Source organism: Oryzias melastigma, linkage group LG15 (genome assembly GCF_002922805.2).
Source record: "Oryzias melastigma strain HK-1 linkage group LG15, ASM292280v2, whole genome shotgun sequence".
NCBI lineage: Eukaryota > Metazoa > Chordata > Actinopteri > Beloniformes > Adrianichthyidae > Oryzias > Oryzias melastigma.
The window spans coordinates 8,349,244-8,369,418 of NC_050526.1; the positions used below are offsets into that span (position 1 = coordinate 8,349,244).

Here is a 20,175-nt window from a genome sequence, read left to right on the forward strand (position 1 = left end):
CACACCCCACCCTCAACCTCCGGTGGGGCACAGCCGTGCACAAGTCGGGTGTGTGTTGTGAAGCGGTGAAGCCATGGCCGAGCCTACTAAAGGTTGATATATCATATGTTCATCCATCTTTGAAGAAGTTTGGATTATTTTGATGGGAGAAATACAGACACACGGATTTCTCTGGGATGACGTCATGAAGTGGACTCCAGGGACAGTGCAGCCACACGCAGCGGTAGGCGGAGCTTCAGGAATCGAGTCGTTTACTTCCGGGTAGCAAAATAATCATGAAATATAACTATTATTTCATTAATACTTTGTTTCTTAGTGCTCCAAATGTAATATATGATCATGTATATGGATAAAGTTCACTCTGAAAGGCTTAAGAAAATCATGGTAGAGCCCCTTTAACATCAAAGATGCCGCTGGTGACATCTAAATGATATTGAATCACCACAGTATTTTGACCATTTGGGTAATTTATCAGCAGATTCTGATGAGTAGAAAAGGGCCTTTGCATGTTAACAACAACTTTCCATCAGCTCAAGGCTGCTGTTTTCCGCCAGAGAGTCCGCCGGAATCACGTTAACTGAGTAAACGGTGGACGAGTCACCGTTGTATGGTGTCAACACTGGAGCTAAAGCTGCACTGTTATAGGCTTAAACTCACCTATGACCTTCATATTGCCTCCAGTCTGAACTCAGGCAGCCTTTGACCTGATAGATCTTACTCTGAGTACAGTGGTCTTTCACCTTAGGCAGCCACGCAGATTTTTCGATGCAATTTTGCAAGTTTTTGCTTTATTTTATTTTATTAGTAGTATTTGCATTGCATTTTATTCTGCATCCAGAATGAATGTAAACTATTGTCAATATTGTCTCCTCTTCCGAATGCTTTAAGTTTGCAGATGTCTTCAGTCGCTAGCAAATCTTTGTTTTCACTCCAAATCAGGGGTGTCCAAAGTCAGTCCTCGATTGCCAGTTTTCCACATGTTTTCCAGCCAACCTGTCATTGAAGCTTCTTATTGACCAAACACCAGGTAATCAGAAGCTGATAAATCAGAGTTTCGGGAAAACCAGCAGGAAGCCGGCCCTTGAGGCCCTGCTCTTCTAAACAATGCACTTTTTTATTTGTAATGATTTATTTATTTTACAAAGGTTTAAACTTTAAGAGTTTAAACAAGAGAGAAAAGTGTGAAAATATTAATGTCTGAGAAAAGTAAGAGTGCATTGAAAGGTTTTACAGCCTTAATACCTAAATAATAATCGTAAAAATAAAGATGACTACTTTACAGATTTCAGCTATTGAGGGTTATTTTTGGAACGTAATTCTTGTGATTTACAGGGACTGCTGTATTAATTTTCAATATTATTTTGATAAACTTAGCTACAGTACATATATGTATTGAGTCTAATCAAACTTAAAAGCTGCTACAATTGCAAACTAGTTTTGGGGACATTAATACACATCATCTGTTTGTTGTATTTTTTTGTTCTATCTGCCATAAAATTCTCAGCCAAAACCACCTGTGTGAATCAGTGGAAGCTGATTCGCTGTGGCGACCCCTGATGGAATTAGCCAAAAGGTGAACAACACTGGACTCTAGATTACAAGAACAAAAAACAGTGACATTGATTTATATTGTTGTGCTCATTTCAGAAGTTATGATCATCCATCCATCCATCCATTTATTCACCCTTTGCTATCTCTATGTGTGACAGAATTAGGAGCCACTCTAATAGTGTATAACATTGTCAAAATCATTCAAATCTTTGTTTAATAAACACAATTGGATAAAAGCACCAATACATCCTTTTTCTTGCAAGTTTTAATAGTGTGCAGGACGCAGTGTTTCTTTTTGTTTAAAGGTGTAATCCAGTACTTCCTTTCAGATGCAGCCATTTAAAATTGATATACTTGGGACTCTCCCATCAGCTGGATGTTCATCAAACTTCCTAACAATTCTTCAGATTCTCCAAAACTGTTGCTGCCTTCTTACATGTCTGCCAGGAGAGATTACATCTCCTGGCAGACAGAGAGATTACATCTCTCCTGCTGTGGCATCTTCCTGGTGTGAACCCATGAAATTTTAAATGTTGTTTTTTTTTTTTTTTCTTTAGAATTCTTTCTCAATATAAACCCATGAATGCTCAGCTGTCAGTTTTCTTCCAAATCTTGTTGTATTTGCCAATCTTCCAGAGCCCTTTATTTCCTGAGTGGAGTGTCGCTTCAAGGTCATTGGTTCTGCCAGTCCCAAACAGAGCAGTTATTTACACCAGTCAATCTATATTGTAGTTTTAGCCCAAAGTCGGGCTCATTAGTCTACTGTGATTGCTCCATTTCATGATGCTGCTTAAATGAGCCGTACCAAAGCCAGCTTTAAGTTGTGTGCCAAAGTGCTGTTTAGTGGATTCTGGCATGTAGAGATCTGGGGTGATCACCACAGGTGCCAGTATGCAACATGCTAGTGTTACAACATCAGTCATGTCACACTTTGCTCAGCATAAAACCACAAAGTAAATTAAACTACTACAGTATGGAGCAAAAGACTCTTTAATAAAAGATGTTTTCTCAGCGTACTGTGCAGCTGCTGACAAATCCATTAAATATGACTCCACCAGTTTCTGTGATTTTGCTGTGTTTTTCATCAAACATTTTCTGCTGATATCTGGGAAATCACTTTAGCTGACAGAGTAATTTCATTTTTTTTCTGCCTTGAGGTAGAACATGCTAGAGAGCCATACAGAACAACTCAAAGACATTCTGAGGCTCTCTTAGGGAACAACAATTCTCACTTTGGTTTATATCTCTGTGTGGAAAATTGATTTGAAAATCATCATCAACTAGATCCAGATGATAGCTAATTTTAATACATAGTCTATGTTCATTAAATAAATCTAACGAGTCCTGTGTTGACATGTCGTAGCACATTTGGTGTTTGGAATCATGCAGGCCCTTTAGAAGTGTTCAGAAACAAAGGACAGTTTGCCAAATGTGCCCAGAATAGTCCAGAACACATTTAGGATTAACATTTAGAGTGAGCTTTCAAAGTTGATTTAAAAATTTGAAAAATTTTGCTTTTTCTGTCAATTTGGTCATGTCAAATTACTTTTCCCCGACGAATGATGTAACTCCTGCTGGGTTTGGTTACATCGCGCAGCCCCGCGTCACCGGCCGCGGGGGGGGGGTCTCGCGATGATTCACCGCAAGTCCTGGAAGATTGCACGGTGACTATACCTGATAATCATCGTTTGAAGCTGCAGTCTGCCAACTGACTGGCTCTACACCAAAATCGCAACTCTGAACTTGATTTATTTCAAGCAATCAAAAAAAATATACTAAAGAGGACGAAAAACAAAGATCTCTAGCTAGATATGTCCAAGTAGAAGTAGGAGAAAGCAAACTTTTATATTTTCAGCCTATATTATGCTTATATTATTGATGAATAGCTTTTTTGACTGATAAGGCACTTTTGCGCTGGGTTGACACTCTTTTTGTTTTAAAACTGAAAGAGTGAACAGGGTTATCTGTCAAAGTGAATTCTTAATCCTTTAAAATGACTTTTGTATTTCTTCCAAACTTACTCAAAAATGCTTGAAAACCCTGGTGTCAGTGGGTGAGCAGTGTGCTCTGAGATCAGGAGGGAAAGCTAATCTGAACGCTGGAATTCCCTTCTCTTTCACTGTTGTGACTCTGTTTTTAAATGGATTCAAGGTGATGCAAACACTGGAAAGGGCAGATGAGGACTTTACTCGGTCCAAATGACACAGGTAACAGGACTGTCAGATAGCAAAATGCTGTGGTCAGAACTAGAGAAAATTGCTCTGCTGTGGTGGGATAGAGGGAATTGGAAAAAGATCAAGAAAGTGACAAACATGCAGCACTTTCATAGTCTGAGGAGATAATGATTTACCTGTTAGTCCTTCTCTGTCTGTCCGTCTCAGTCTCTTTGTCTCTCCATCAGTGTTTTGCCATCCACAGGGGGTTATGTCGTGATACCTCATGAAACATCTTCTTCCTGCTTTTTGACAGCCTTACAAATCACAGAAGTAGCAACAGCAAAGTTGTTTTTGTGTGGATGGCTGTAGTGATTGAAGTGCCCAGAATTTCATGGCTGCTTCTCATGTTGCTACGTGTGGACAGCAACAGATGTGTGTCTTTTGTTAATGAACTGCTTTGCTGTTCTGAGAGCCACACAGGCCAAAGTAAAGCCAGCTTACCGACTGAAAGCTCACAGGCAGACAGCAGCCTTCTGGAGGAGAGGCTGTTTCTATGGTTGTGCTCTCACAGTCCTCTTTGCAAAGTCATCTTTAAATGTAAAGCACAACTTTCAGGCCCCCTGGTTCCATCTATTGTTAAGAAAGAAAGATGGCACGTTTTCAGTCTTCATGTGTCAACAGTAGTACACTGCTGCTCCCCACTCTATATGCGGCCTGCCAAATCAGAACGCATGAGCAGTGCGTGTAAGAAGGCAGAGGTGTTCCTGGCATGTGTGCGCTCAAATTCAACCTTATGTCAGTTGTGTGCCTTTGAATACAGGCGCGCGTGTGTGTGCAAACAGAGAGCCATCCATTCAGCAAACTCTAGCATGTAGTGGTTGCTGGAGATGAGTCACCGCTGTCAGACAACACCTACTTGCTCTCCCTCATACAAATGCACAAAGATCATACAGCAGATGGGGAGTCTCTGCCCAGTCCTTTGGCCCCACATTCTAAAGCAATCTTCTCTAAGATGTATTTTTATTGATTTATGTTCTCAGACTCAGATGATCGAAGGTTTGCCCACAGTGATTGAGAGGGAGGCTTGTGGCCTAAACCTAAGTATGCATGAAACTGAAAGTCAGGTTTTGGAATCTGCTGCCTGCTGAGATTCATTTCTCAGAGCAGAGATCAATATATACCGGTATGTTAAACAGAGCTGTCATTTCTTTTTGCATTTTCAACATGTCAACTTAAAAAAATCAGAGACTCAATAATTTATTGTATTGCTCATTAGTTTTGTGTTTTTTTAAAACTGCAAACTATCTTTTGACAGAAGAAAATAGATAAAAAGGCAAATATCCTTTACTCTAGTGGTGTGTATCTCTCCCTCTCCAATCCTGTACGCATCTCGATACATGGTCCACGAATCGATACATAAAGAATTCAACAACATTTTTAGCAATACGTTACAGTCTGACAAAAAGACAAAGACGGTAAAAAACAACAGAAATCGATTATTTACTTCTTGATTGATTTTATACCTTTTAACCAACATATCTGTGGTTTTCAAAAAATACTGCAGTTACTCGATCAACTTTTGATATATATCTATTTTTTACATATCTAACTGATACTGCTGTTACTCTCACAGCCTGATAGATTGTTCCATAAGCATCTAATATATTTTACATCCCTACTTTATTCAGCGATTCATTTGTTCTTTTAATGCTCTTCAACACCATAATCTAGTTGACAGCTGGCACGAGGGAACATAGGAGCAGGAGGAACTTAAATCAACCGACAGAAGGTTAGGCAAGGTTTAAAGCACTCTGGTGAAAATTAGGTTTTTACCATGTTCTTGTTGCATTTTCCTAATAGAGGACATATATGAAATAAAACCTCAAAATTGCATTTTTGGGTATTTCTATATTCAAATATTTGTGAATCGGGAGTAGACAAAAAAACGTGCAGTTTGAATAAAACCTTATTTGTTACATAGAACACATGTTGGGCGGGCCACTAGCCTTCTGCTTCACCCCATTGTGATCATCCACATGCAGACAAATGGATCCATGAACGTCTTTGTTTTCCTCGTCTGAGCTGGAATCCGGATCAGAACTGTACGTCTGGATAACTCCAGTATTGCTTGCCGTTTGTGTTGGACTGGTAATGATAGGTAGGTGCTGTAAAAGGGTAAGGATGACGCGACAGACTGGAAACATAGAGCTCTCAGTTATGGGTGACGGGGAGAGCTCCTCGCCAACAGTCCTGTCCACAACTCAAAGGTGAATTTCTCATGAAGTCCTTCTATGGACTTCCTACTAGAAACTATGTCCCAGAAAACAACACATGGTTTTTGACTCTGGCTAAAAATGGCATCATCAAAACTTAAAGACTGCTGAGAACACATTGAAAATAGATCAACCAAATAAAGTCAATACAAATGTGGGGAAAAAAACAGGAAGAAAAAACAAGCAACTAAAAAAGTCCTCAGTATCTCACTTAAAAATTCTACAGAGAAAACACATAAGACTAAAGAGAGAAATCATTTCCTTATACTCTGACAACAAACTGAGGCTGTCCCATGTGGAACGTAGAAAGGTCAACCTAATCAGAACACCTCAGATAAAAACAACACAGAAACCAAAGACAAGGAGCAAGCCATGACTCATCCACGTTTTAACAGTAAACAACAGAAACGGGAGTTTGTTTCCGAGTTAATGTCAGTTTTTTTTTCACGTCTCTGTGCTCAGGTTGCTCTTAAAATAATCCAAACCGATTGCAGCACTTAAAAGTGCCTTTGAGTAGACAAAAACAGAGTAGATTGGAATAAAACTATTGATCTCAGTATGAAAACTCAGCTGTCCCAACACTTCCAACAACGCAAGCTAGATGAATCAATTAAACAAATGTTAATTTAAAGCTTTAAAAAGCTTTAAAAGTGCCATCTATTGGTCCCTGAAATTTTTTGACAATTTAAAACAAACTTGTATAATTCAAAAAATAATGGTCTAAAACTGTCTGTGTGCTGCCCCTGCAGGTTGAAATGAGGTTATACAGTTGAATTCAATTCAATTCAATTCAATTTTATTTATATAGCCCAATATCACAAAGTAAATTTGCCTCATTGGGCTTCATGCCAATTTTGTGATTGGTCAAACCATGGAAGTCCCATGTCATTTCAGAAGTCCCACGTCATGATGGTAAATGGTGTATACTTGTATAGCGCTTCACTACCTCCTCGAAGGCCCAAAATGCTTCACAGTCACAGACCCATTCACACATTCACACACTGATGGCGGCTCCACTGCTGAACACTGGGACCAACCTCCCACCAGAGGCAATGTGGGGTTCAGTGTCTCTTCGACACATGGGCGGGAATCACATGGCCGCCCTGAAGCTCCAGTAATGGTGACAGTCCTGTTCCTTAGCCCCACCCCACTGACTAGATTTTCACATTTCAGCAATGGGTGGAGTCAGCCTCCCGCTGTCCTGTTTGGTTTACTCTTTAAGAACATGGTGCTCACCTGTTCCAACACGTATCTAAGATTCTCCTGGTCGCACCACTGTTCCCAGATCATTGTAACCTTTTACTCGTTCCAGAGTTACATGTAGGTCAAGTCAAGTCTACAATGCTGAACTTTGCACACATTTTGAGGGAGTTCATAGAAGTAGAAAAGGAGGACATGAAGGTAGTTGTTGATCATACGGGATGCGAAGGAGTGGGTTAGAAAGAGGCAGATAATTTGCTGTGGTGAGCCCAAAGGAGCAGCCTAAAGGCAAAGAAGTCTCAGAATGAATGGTAACTTTTTCAGTGTCTTAATGTATATTATGCTTTTTTAAACATTATCTTTTGAATAATCCTTAGAGAAATTAGGTGTGTAAACGTTTGCGTGGATTTTAAATACGTTAATGTCTCAGACAGATTATGAACAATGCTGTAATGAAAATGCTAACAAACCTAAACGTCTTTAAAAAATTAGTGTAACAGAAGATTGAGTCTAAACAACTACTGGTGTAACTTTCAAATTTGGATAATGGGCATTCTCTTAACTCCTTTGCTTTGAGTCAACTCCTTTATAAAGCTCCTTTTGAAGGGAAGAATAACCCTTCCTTCCTTTCACCCTGACTCATTTTGCCAAGGAACAATTGAAATTCTAACCTCAAGTGTAGTGCTTAGTTTAAAGAAGATGTAGGCGCTCTTCCTAGCATGCAATTGGTTAAGTATTTTGCATGCAATAGTTTAAAAAAAATCCAACTTCAGTCACAAAAAGGCTTGGGCTTCATCAACCTGTTCCTGGTTGGGGAATGAGAATGGGATGTATTGATGTCCCTGACTTTTAGCTGATTTTTATCCCCTGACAGCATTTTCACTATTGTACCGTTAAGAAAATAACCCACTGCATGATTTTGCCTGAAAGAGGTGTCAGAGAGGTCTAAGAGGTCTTACTTTGATTTCATGGACTTACACTGACTGTGAAGACTGACACTACGTCAATCTATCACTTCCCTGTTTGGAACTCACTCCTGAAATGAGTAATTTATGGAGTTTTACATGATAAGACATCCAACATGAGGTAAAACTGCATAGATCTGTTATGAAACCTCAAAGGGTCACAGCAGATTCAAATGTATGACTGTAAAATTAGGTTGTGTATATTTTCCCCTGGAAAAACTTAAGGCCAAAAGAAGCAATCTTTGTATTGTCATTGCAACGTGTCTACACTACGTTCAATCGGAGTCCTCTCCCTTTGCATTTGTTAGTATTGATTCTTTCAGCCTAGCAGTCTGGAGCAGTCGTGTGTCTTTGTTCCGGCTGTTTAGGGGGTTTGCCCACAGTGAATTATGATCTTGTTCTCAGTTTGCAAGGTTGAACAGTGCATACGACCTTTTCATTTGATGGTCACGCTTTAGGAATCTGCACAGATCTGCACCTAGAATAACTTACCTATAGAAACTTCAATGGCCGTAAGCTAAATTTAACACCTCTAATATGCAGCACCAGAGAAATTAAAGCTAATAAAATGATTTAAGGTTTGAAGAAATGCATTCAGCAGGAAAGAAATGTCTCTGAATCATATTTTAGTGGGGCTTCATTGTTTGAGCCATAGCACCTCATACGTTTGTATTGCTTTTTGATTTTATTGACGTGTATTGATGTTTGATACTGGACAAGTTTAGCTCCGGCACTAAACCATCAGCAATGGGCAGGCAGGCAGTGGCAATGGGAGTCCACAGGGTACATCAGACACCGATGACCTGTGTTAATGATGCATGGCTGCTTTTCTGACAGTCAAGTCAGGTGTTTTTCAGCCCCGCCTCCCTCTCTCCGTCAGCCACAGCATGTCTGATTTGTACTCTCGCTTGCGCTTTTGCACTGACACAGCCACTCGAGGATGATGAAATACAAGGCTGGATGAGGCTGGAAGCTGAGAGCTGTAGGCAATTCAGTGGAGGGTTTAATTTTGTTTTTTGCTCTTACTTCACTTCTTCTTCATATTTCTAAGACTGTATTCCCAAGTAATTATGACAAAAGAGGGGGGACATTTCCAAGGGTGCATCTCACATATTGGCTAATAGATTTTACATTTTGACTTTAAAGTAGCAAGAATCTTTGCATTGGGTATTACTTTTTTTGATATGCTCTTCATTTCTATCAAGTCACTGAGCCTATAAATTCTCTTTGACTGGGGATGTTAAACATTTGTGTAGCTGGTTTCATAGTTTTCTTGTGAGATTATGGATTGAGTGTAATTGACTGTATTAATCTGATTTAGGCATGGGAATGGAGGAGCTCAGATTAAAGTAGTCATTTATTTAAAGCAAATATTCCAGTGATAATGTGGAAAAGGCTAAGTTAAATGATCCTTTTTGGTGATAAGGCAGTCTTGTATTGAACTGCTGTCGCAGAGTCGCTTGTGTTTCCCGTCTCACGGACAGTAATAAAGTACTTTGTTGTAATAAGATAGTGATCACAGCCCAGGTGGAGGAACCACAGGTGGCTTCTGTTGTCCCCAGCAGAGATCAGTTTCTAGAAACAGGACAAGAGGGAGGAGATGTTCAGAGCATGCTCTAAGCTATGCCGATCAGTCAATCTGACAGCAGGTCAACAAGGGAACCGTAACTTCGCTGTCTGCCACTGTTGCACGAACAGACAAATCTATAGCTAACTTGAACATAGTCCACAGAAAGCCTGAGGCTGAGATCCAGGACAACTGGCTGTGTGAGGAACTAAGTAACTGATAACATCTTTCTGCAAAGGTAGCAAACTATTACACCTGAGGTCATTGCTTGGTATGTATATTGGGCGTCCTTCTCTTCTGAGTGTGGTTCTGAAGTTTGCCTCACTTCACACCAGCGGCATAAACACGATTTCTAAGAGACAGCAAACAATTTGTTTGGGGCAGCCTTTCATCTGCCTCCGTTTCCCTCTGGGCTGAACCTTCTGCTGAAACAGACAGCCTCAGCTCACGCCTCTTTTCTTCCCCCACTGTTTTCTATCACCTCCAGCTCATCCGCCTGCACTGAGCTTTTTTTTCTACTTTTATTTGTGCAGAAGAAGGTTCTGCTGAGTGTGCATCTTCTAGCCCAGCTTTGTCCTCTATAGCTTTCAAACTATGCTGCTCCCCTATAAAATGCTTTTGTGTCACAGAGCAGCAGTTCAAGGGTCTATTTCACATTTCTTCTAACTTCTGAAAATGTTTTTTTTTTTTTTGTCTCAGTCTTAGTTATTATGAGCCAACTTTAAATCCAAGCTTATAGACCCACTGCAATGAAAATTGTGTTTTTGTAACATGTTTTTGTATAATTTTTCTCAGAAGGGAGAATATATATATATATATATAAAAAAATTAACATGGTACTTCTTAGTATTTCTTAATCCAAATTGTTGTGAGTCAGGACCAGACGAAAAAAAGTTGTTGGAAAAACCCTAAAGAAGTGGCATTGGTGCTACAGTCTTTGGGCCACTAGCTCCCTGCTCCGCTCCATTCTGATGCATCCACTTACGTACAAATGAATAAATCCATGAATGTCTTTGTTGTCCTTGTCTGAGCTGGAATCTGGATCCTAACTGTACACCTGGATAGCTCCAGTATTGCTTGTCATTTTTTTTGGACCGGTACTGTTAGGTTGGGGTTGTGAGGGGCTGTATGCTAGTAGGAGAGCATGTAAACAGATGGGAAGTGGGGGCGGGCTTACTCCATGCCAACAGTCTCCTCTATATGTAACTCAAGGGGTGAATGTCTAATGAACTTCTTCTGCTCTGCAGAAACTATATCCTAAAAAAAACACTTGTTTTGTTTGATTTTGTCTAAAAACAGCAGAATTATGATAAAGAGATCACTGAGAACATGCTGAAAATGCATCAAAATGTGAATGGAGTGAAACTTTAAAGATAAAGTTTTTTGTTTTTCACATCTGATATCAGTTAAACTGCATGGAGGTCAAAAACAACATGAACAAATGTGACTGTCAGGTTTCATTTGAAGCTTTGTAATAAAAACTTTTCAGAGATGTTTGTTTACTCAGCAAACTCTTTATTACTTTTTGTTGGTAAAAACTTGTTTTTAGATTGCCATCTCACAATGTTATTTCAGCACATGGAATAATGACAGTCAGAAAAGTACAGCAAACTAGATTGTCTCAAGGAGTAAATAAGTATTCAATATTTCCTCTGTATGAGAATTCTCTCAATGAGTCAGAGCTTTCCTGCTTGTTTTTACATTGGGGGAAGCAACAATGTCAGGTTAGTTAGGTTATTGTTCAAGAACCTGCTCTTAGTCAGGCTTTTTATCAGTTCCATATTTTATAACAGTAAATATGACTCATTGGAATTACTGTGGGCTGCTAGAGGCGCTATGGTTTGCGCTCTTGCCTCACAGCAGGAAGGCCACTGTTCAAGTCCTGGCTGTGACCTTTCTGTGTGGAGTTTGCATGTTCTCCCTGTTCATGTGTGAGTTTTATCTGGGGAATCCAGCTTCTTCCCATAGTCCTAAAACATGCTTTATAGATGAATTGGTTACTCTAAATTGTCCCTGGGTGTGGATGTGCGTGTATGGGTGTGTCTCCTGCCTTCACCCAGCTGGGTTAGGCTGCAGCAACCCCATGACTCCTCAAGGGATAAAGCGGTTTTAGAATATGGATGGATGGAATTACTGTTCTGAAGTAAAAATGCTACAAATCCCAGCATGTGGACTGCCCATTACTTTGGTTTTGACCTCACTGGGAAAAGTATCAGAGCAGAATCTGTTGAATTATGAATTATTAATTCTTACAAATGTATTCTAGACTGCAGTTTGTGTACTATGTGAGAGTAGTGCTTTTTACTCATGTGTTACACTCTGAAAGGTGACATTGAATAGAGCTCGCTCAGCACAACCTGTTTTAGGGAAGATTGAAGTCAGTCGTCAGGGCTGTTCCAGCACTGCTCAGCAAACATGACAATGTGTTCTTTGAACTCAATGAACTTCTGTCCATAAACTTAAAGCTGTTTAATGTGGAGCTGCTGTCCTTTGCCATGTTTGTCAACCAGCCATGAAGACATGTTTACTTAAAAAAATTCTCCAAATTCATTTAATCCTTTATGCTTAGTTTTGTCTTTTTTATTTTCGTTTTTGGGGATCTTTTGTGACGTCCTATCATCATGTATGTTTTTTTTTCATTATCTTGGACTTCCACTTGTGGTTCATAAAAATCTGTATTTTGTTTAAATTGTTTTTTAGTGTTACTTCCTGTTTAACTTTAGTAAATGATTTTCGCTTCGTGTTTTCTGGATATACGTATTACTTTTAACTGTGTCTCACATTTACTGTATAAGAGAACTGGACTAAGTGACTCCTCCCTTCTGGTGTTCCAAACAGGAAGTACCTGCTGGTTCCAAGAAGCCAAAATCCCATAGACTTCTATATAGAAATAAACTGCCTTTACTCAGTCATTCTATTTGTCAGAATAAGTATTCTTGATCTTCCCGGGTCCACTTTTAAGTGGAAGGGGCGTGGCCTTCCAACAGGCTCTCTTCTTATTGGAGAGAGTGGTCGCATAGAAATGTCGACTGAGACCAATTCAGACCATCACTGCAGTGCTTACTAATGGCATCTGCTGCTCCAATGTGGCAGTATGCCAAAAAAAAACATGAATAACTTGAGTTGATTTGGTTGGAGCCAGAAGTATTTACCATGGGTGACATCACACTAGCTCAGTCCAGTTCTCATATACACTCTACTGGTATCTCCAGCAGCAGCTGTTAATTTTCCCAAGCTGCTTTAGTTCATTTCTAGCATCAGAGTTCATTTAGTTTTATCAGACGAAAACCAAATGTTTACTGTCATAAATCTTTTCGAATCACATTGTTACACTTGAAAAAATGTAAAATCCTGTAAAAGTTTTTTACATATTTGTTTCTAGACTATGCTTTTCAAGTAACATAATTCATTTGTTTTCAGCCCAACATCTGGCCCTTCTGCTTTCAAACAATCCTAGTACCAGTTCTATAATATCCTACAGAATTTTCTCTGATTGCTACTCAAGTGCATTTCACAGTAAACTGTAAGACATAAATACAGCTGGATGGATTATATCATTACCCATATATTATGTGCATTAATCTATATACTATGTTCAGTTGATCTCAATTTCATTTTGTGGTCTAAATCTCTGCTTATTGTTTGGCTCTAATTCAATTTCTCTGAATTACAAGCTGTAATGTCACGTATGTCTGCGCAGTTAAACAGCACATATCAAGATGAATAATCCTCTGATAGAGTTTAAAATGAATTGTTCCTCTGGAAATAATAATGCTTCTATTCATATTTCACTTTTAGCAATAGAATAAATAGATGGCTTATCTTGTCCTCCACTGTCAAACCGTCCTGATGAAGACTCTGCTTTACAGCCTTGATGAACATCTTTCAGCTTTATGTTTAGTTTTATAGCTTGCAGTCTCATTACTCTGATAGACAACAAACTGCTTTAATAACACTGTGAAGTCTGCCAAAATATACTTAACACTAAACGACAAACAGAACACATCTTTTATCACTTAGCTGAGATGTTTATTTGCACTTTACATGGTTGACTTTAAAGGTGAAAAAATGTTCCTTCCAATAACTGTGTGAATTCTTTGAAGGAGTCTTTTTACACTTTCCCTGTGTTTTTTGGAGGTCCATAACTCTTCAACCCTTTCACCAGTTTAACCATTCGACTATCAAAACATTCAGCTCTTTCAGGAAATTGGTGCTTGAAAGTTTCAATTTCATATCTCTTTCATTTTTCAAGTATTAGACCAAGACTCTTTTTAAACTTAGTTAAAAATGAACTTTCAAATTCCCCATTTTCAACTGAAATGAGCAAACACTTTTTCGCTAAAACTCCAAGTCAGAGACTAACTTTTCTCAACTTTTCTTTGCAAATCTTGTCTTTTAGTTATGATTTTGAAAACAAACTTGACTCTGAAGACATGAAACCAGCAGACGTTGTTGTCCAAAGGGTTGGGATTCCTTTTAAGCAGGGGTGTCAGACTCAATCACAAAATCCAAAACACGCCTCCGGTTAAGGGCCGAACAGGATAAACATTTACCAAACACACTAAAACTAAATCTTTAAAACTTTAAAAACCAAACTCTTAACACAAATATGAGTAAAAACAGGCAAGAATATTATTCCCAGAAAAAATCAACTTAAATCTTAAATAACTTTCAATATTTTACTCTCCATAAAATATATCCATCCATCCATCTTCTTGACCGCTTCGTCCCTTTCGGGGTCGCGGGGGTGCCGGAGCCTATCCCGGCCACTGAAGGGCGAAGGCGGGGTACACCCTGGACAGGTCGCCAGTCTGTCACAGGCCCTCAATCACACACACATCCACTCTCACAGACACACCTAGGGGCAATTTAGAGTCACCAATGAACCTATGAAGCATGTTTTTGGACGGTGGGAGGAAGCCGGAGTCCCCGGTGAAAACCCACGCATGCACGGGGAGAACATGCAAACTCCACACAGAAAGGTCCCAAATCCCCCAGCTGGGATTCGAACCGGACCCTTCTCGCTGTGAGGCAAGAGCGCTAACCACTGCACCACCGTGCAGCCCCCATAAAATATATATTTTGTCAAAATTATACAAGTTAGAAATATGCTAAATGTTAAAAGAAAAAATACTCAAATTTCTTTACCTTCATATAATTGTATTAGAAAAATCACTCTTATAAATCTTCCAAAAGGTTCTGATCTCCATAAAATACATCCCGTCAAAAGGAAACAAACGTGAACATGGCTGGCTGGGCATTTTTTTAAGGCAGTGAACTTTGCCACAGAGCCACAGGTTTGTTTGAGATTTGCAGCTCACTTTACAAGAGTTAAATTTATGCACTTCTGATGAGTTTAGCAACAACATGTTATTCAATACAAGAACAGATTAATACAGCGTCTTTGCTCTTAAAAGGCCTATACCATGTTTTTTAGCTGTTCAGAGTAAACCATCCGATTATATATTACCTTTAGCACACTATGAAACACATGAATAATGGCAAACTTGATTCCTTTTACTGACTCGAGATCTAATGAGTCACTCTCAAAAGTGAATCGAATGATTTGAGTCATATAGTCACTTACCCAGAGAGTGCAAAGTAAGACAAGTTATGTCCAAATTATTCATATTCCTAAAGTAGGTATTAAAAATTAAAACAAATTATTCCATTGTGGTTTAGAAAAAAAAAATATTTCAAATGAGAAACGTGAATTTTCATGTCTTAATAACTCAAATTCAATTTCTGGACAAAGAAAATAAAAATATATAAACGCAAATGAAGGAAAATATTCTTATAATCTAAATAAAAGGCAGAAATCAACTGAGTTTCTATGAGTTTTATACTTTTATTATATTATTGGAGCAATGAAATTAGCATACTGGATACCAAGGTTAGTTTATGTTTTAAAAAGTGGTGGATATGATCAATTTTCTTTAATTTGCTTGCAAGACAAGTTTAATAATATGGTGGCAGACAATCAGAGAAAAGCAGCAGTTGAGCAGAGGAAGCAGCCCCTCCTGGTAAAACAGGCTGATAAGCTAAAGCTAAGCTAAGCTAAGCTAAGATAAGATAAGATAAGATAAGATAAGATAAGCTAAAGCTGCAGCTCCATGGATTCCTACAAGCTCGAAGCGAGGCTGAGCTGCTGAGTTATTCTCTCGAACAATTCACCTCCAAACGAGACAAACTGCTCAGCGATTGGTCAGAGTTATGAGTTGTGACTCATGATTCAGTCTGAAACGAGTGCTCTTCAGTGAGCTCTGAGTCCTGACTCATAGGCTGCTCCTTCAGTGATCCGGTCAGTCATGAGTCCTGACTCATAATTCAGCTCAAAGCGAGGCGCTGTTCGGATATCTGGTGAGCTCTGAGTCATGACTTATGAATCATCACTCATATGATTCAGCTGGAAACGAGGTTAATCGCTCAGTTATGAGCGACAGGACAAAACGCTCGTATTGGATTGGTATTTTACCTGCTGATCTGGTCACTGAAAACATTACGTTCCCAAAGCTGAGTTTCTGATTGGCTGATGCGACGTTTTTTACATTGATAAGCTGGATATTTTTATACAAGTGTAAATTGTTAGTAGTGGAAGGAAATGAGTCAGTTAATGAGTCAGTGGGGAGAGATGACTCATGATTCTCGAGTCAGTGACTCGTGAGTTTTAAACGATTCGTTCATTATTTCTGAGTTCTTTTATGAACTCTTTTCACGCTTCAATCTCTGACGCTCCTCCTTTCCCTCCTTGTGTTTACAACCCATTTCATGACGTCATCCTTGAGCCAGCCTCAGCAATGTGTCTGATTTTCTCCCACTTGAAAAACATCTAATTCTTTTCAAATATAGATATACATACTGTGTATCTGCCTAAAGTGTCACTGGCATTTTTCCCCAAAATTTGGCTAATGGGTTCATTTTGTGGTAAAATTCTGTCAAGAAATGGGGACAACACCAGATGAACATTCTAGGATTCACTAAAATGATGTGAACATTGCTCTGATTAACACTGGCTGTGAAAGTTTCTTTTCTCTTTGAAGCATCATGAGTCTCTGTATCAAAAACCCTTTTTGCCTTCATGTGAATCATTTTCCTGGAGACATGTGCACCTTTCCGTCTTTGCTCAATAATCCATGTTCAGACCAGTTCTCCTGATTTGTCTTTTTCCACCAGGAAATAGTCTGCTCCCTTTCTGCAGCTGCCTTCCCAAAATCCCCTTGCATCATTCTCTAATTTGTTTAGGAACCACCCCAAAATGTCGTGCAGATTCCTCACCTGAGCGTTTTTTGATGGATGCTACCGCATGAAGTTTAAGCACTAAATCAAAAGAGCGTTTCTTGGTTATCGTTACAACACAAATAGCTCAGACAGCCGGTGCTAAACGACTGTGCTCGCGAAGCTAGCTGATCAATGCTACCTCTGCGGAGAAAGTGTGTGTGTTTGTGCTGGCGGTGCAGACTCTTTCTGAAAGGGACTGGTTCTCTTTTTATGACGTAAGCTCACAAAAACCACTCGTTTTTGTGGGTGGGAAGGGCCTAGTGCTGAGAGTGCAGGTTTTAGAGGAATTCTCCAATATGTGTGAATGGATCAAAATACCGCTTTGGGGTTGTTTATAGTGAGGAATAAGCATCATAATACACTTAAAAGCTCCAAAAGTTGATTATGGATGCTAGAGGCCTTTTGAGAGAAATACAGTTTATGTTGCTGGATTTCTCTACTTCTGACCTTTATTATTCTAATCATACATACATGTTAGGTCTATTTAAGTGTTGCTCATTTTAACACACCAGTTCACATGCACATCCTTTTATGGATTACTTAAAAACAATAGATACAGTTAGGCATTATTTAGTTGTTTTTAGCATTGGTTTTAAGCTAATTTCACAACTAACTGGGACGTTTTAGGATCTTTTTTTGTTATTTTCAAGTTCTTTTCATGCTTTAAAGACTTCAATTTTTTTTACACATTTTTGCTTTAAGGAATCTTCAATGCTTTAATTGCTTTAGCAATATTACAATTACCTCAGTATTTTTAGCAAGCCTTTCCTTCCTTGCTGTAGCAAACATCTGCTTTTCAGCTACGTTAGCATTAAGCTAATTGCTTCAGCATTTTAAACACACTGTCTCATTTTTCATGATCACTTCCACACTAACATTATCACAAAAAATGCTAATCTAGTTTTCTTCATCATGATCTGTCACATATTCATGAGAAATGTAAAACTGTTGTTAGTGCCACATTGAGGACAACAGAGTTCTCAATCTTCCCTTCAATAAACCAATGAATTGAACTGACTAGATTAAACAGTTTGTAAGGAAGGGAAATGTGTTTTGAAACATTTTCTCAGCTCCACAATATAAATCCACATTGAAAGCACTTCTTAAAAGCAATTTAGAAAAAAAAAAAAAAAAAAAGGGGGGGGGGGGGCATTAAGCTCCTTGAGCTTGTTGGCATCTGGGATCACAGCTCTTGACACAGTTAATTTGTCATTTTGTTAATTAACTTCATAGCTGGAAGCATTAATGCAGGAAATGCCATTAAGATTTCATAGAAACATATGGTGTCTCCATGATGACACGTTTTCCAGGAACGTTCAATTAAAACCTATATAATGGTAAACTGTGCTGTGAGTGCACATTCTACAAATATTTAATGTAATGTAATGTAATCGAGTTGTAAGAGACATGAGGAAATACTTTCATTGTAATCTTCATAAGTGCTGACAGTCTTGTAGAGGAGAAATGACATTTGGTCAAAATGGAGACGCATCAAAAGAGATGTGCAGTTTTAGGTTTCAATGCAGGTTTTTCAGTCTGATTCTTTAATTTTGATTTGAACTCATCCTACACTGAAGTAGTACCGTTCTTCAGCTGTTGCACACTCTCTGTTACACTCAGTGAAGGGCTTGACAGAGCACCTCTTCCACTGCAGACCTCTCTCCCGTGTCTTTACGATTCGGCACACAAAGCTACTTTACAACTGTGCTTTTAAATGCTCAGTTTCAGGTCACGACCCCTCCTAGTTGCAGACAGACTCATCAGCCCTTCGACAAACACGGCAGCAGAATATCCCGCTGGGTGAGACGAGAGACAATGACAGATCCTGACAGCGTGTGGATCAGCCTCTCAGACACCGACTGGCTTTGAGCTGGCGGGGTTATGGAGATAAGGTGCACTTTATTTAGCGACACCGTCATGACGGCCCTTTAAATCATGGCATGACTTTTGGCATTGCACCTGCAGAGCACCACAGAGCACCACGGAGCCTCTGAGCTCCAGTGCTCGGGGAGGGAACGCAATGAATTCATGTTTAGTGTACAGCAAGCCTGTGTCCTTCAGATAAACTGCTGAATTAAAGTAGGCTGACTTCACTGTTTCTGTTGCAGAATGGGAGGCTGATGCCACGGGAGATTCTCAATTAACTTTATGTACCGTAGATTATTACAGAGCAACTCATTTTGACATTTACAGGAAATTTAGTATAACAAAAGCAATACATTTCTTTTTTTTTAATTCCACTGAGCAGGAACTCTATTTTTGGATTGCTTTAAATCCTGATGGACTTGGAAGCTTGTGCTATTGTTACTTTCAGTTGCTTTTCCTAAATGCCTGAAATGCAAAACTGTAAATGCACCGGGAAGACTGTGGCACTGACAGCCTTGTTACTCTCTTATGGTGATGTGATTAGATTTCCAGCTCTGGCACATTTCCTTAAGATTCTTTTGTATTTTGCGAGCAGATCTGATCTGCTCAGTTTATTGTGGCTTCACACATTGAAGGCTCATTATTTCCATCTAAGGGCTGATTTTCAGAAACACATTGCAGACAATTTCTATCATTGAGTGTTTTGGGGTACTTATTTCTAATATCTGATTTTGTTTCTCTTTTGGCATCTCAGGATCTGAAGAAGGTGCTGTCATTCCCCCCCTACCCTGGGGAGTTTCTGCACCCGGTGGTGTATGCCTGCACGGCCGTCATGTTGCTCTGCCTCTTTGCCTCCATCATCACGTACATAGTGCACCACAGGTAAGAGGAAATCACAAATTGATTTCACTGCATTTTCCACTCAAACTTTAATCCTCTTCAGTCTGGTGCCTCTTGATTTTAAATCAGTCCTTACCTTCTGCTTCACATCTGGACGCTGTCTCTTGGTGTCTTGCCTGTTTTTGTCTGTTCTGTCTCTGATCCCTGACATAATGTGGTGTGACTCCAGGTATTTAAACTGATGTCGAGTAAGTAATCTGACTAAGAGGATATAAATATGTGAAGATTTGTGCTTTATAAAGCCAAATGTTTCGAGGCGACATGACAATAATATGAGCCACCTCTGGAACTTAGGGGCCATTTTTTGTTGTTCTCCTGTTATGAAGAAAGACGGCCAACGCCGCATGAAGCACGTTTGGATTTGCACCATTGCATCTGTCTTGTCCCCTTAGCTCTATCTGATACTGGTGTGGTTAAAG

The 20,175-nt window shown here is 39.3% G+C and overlaps 1 protein-coding gene across 1 annotated transcript in view; it reads left to right on the forward strand.

Moving 5' to 3' along the window:
- Nucleotides 1-20,175, forward strand: part of LOC112161972 (adhesion G protein-coupled receptor A3) — a 212,821-nt gene that overhangs the window by 152,743 nt on the left and 39,903 nt on the right. Inside the window, exon 15 of the mRNA XM_024297552.2 lies at nucleotides 19,611-19,738. Within this exon, the coding sequence (XP_024153320.1) occupies nucleotides 19,611-19,738 (128 nt within the window). The remainder of the gene's footprint in view (nucleotides 1-19,610; nucleotides 19,739-20,175) is intronic.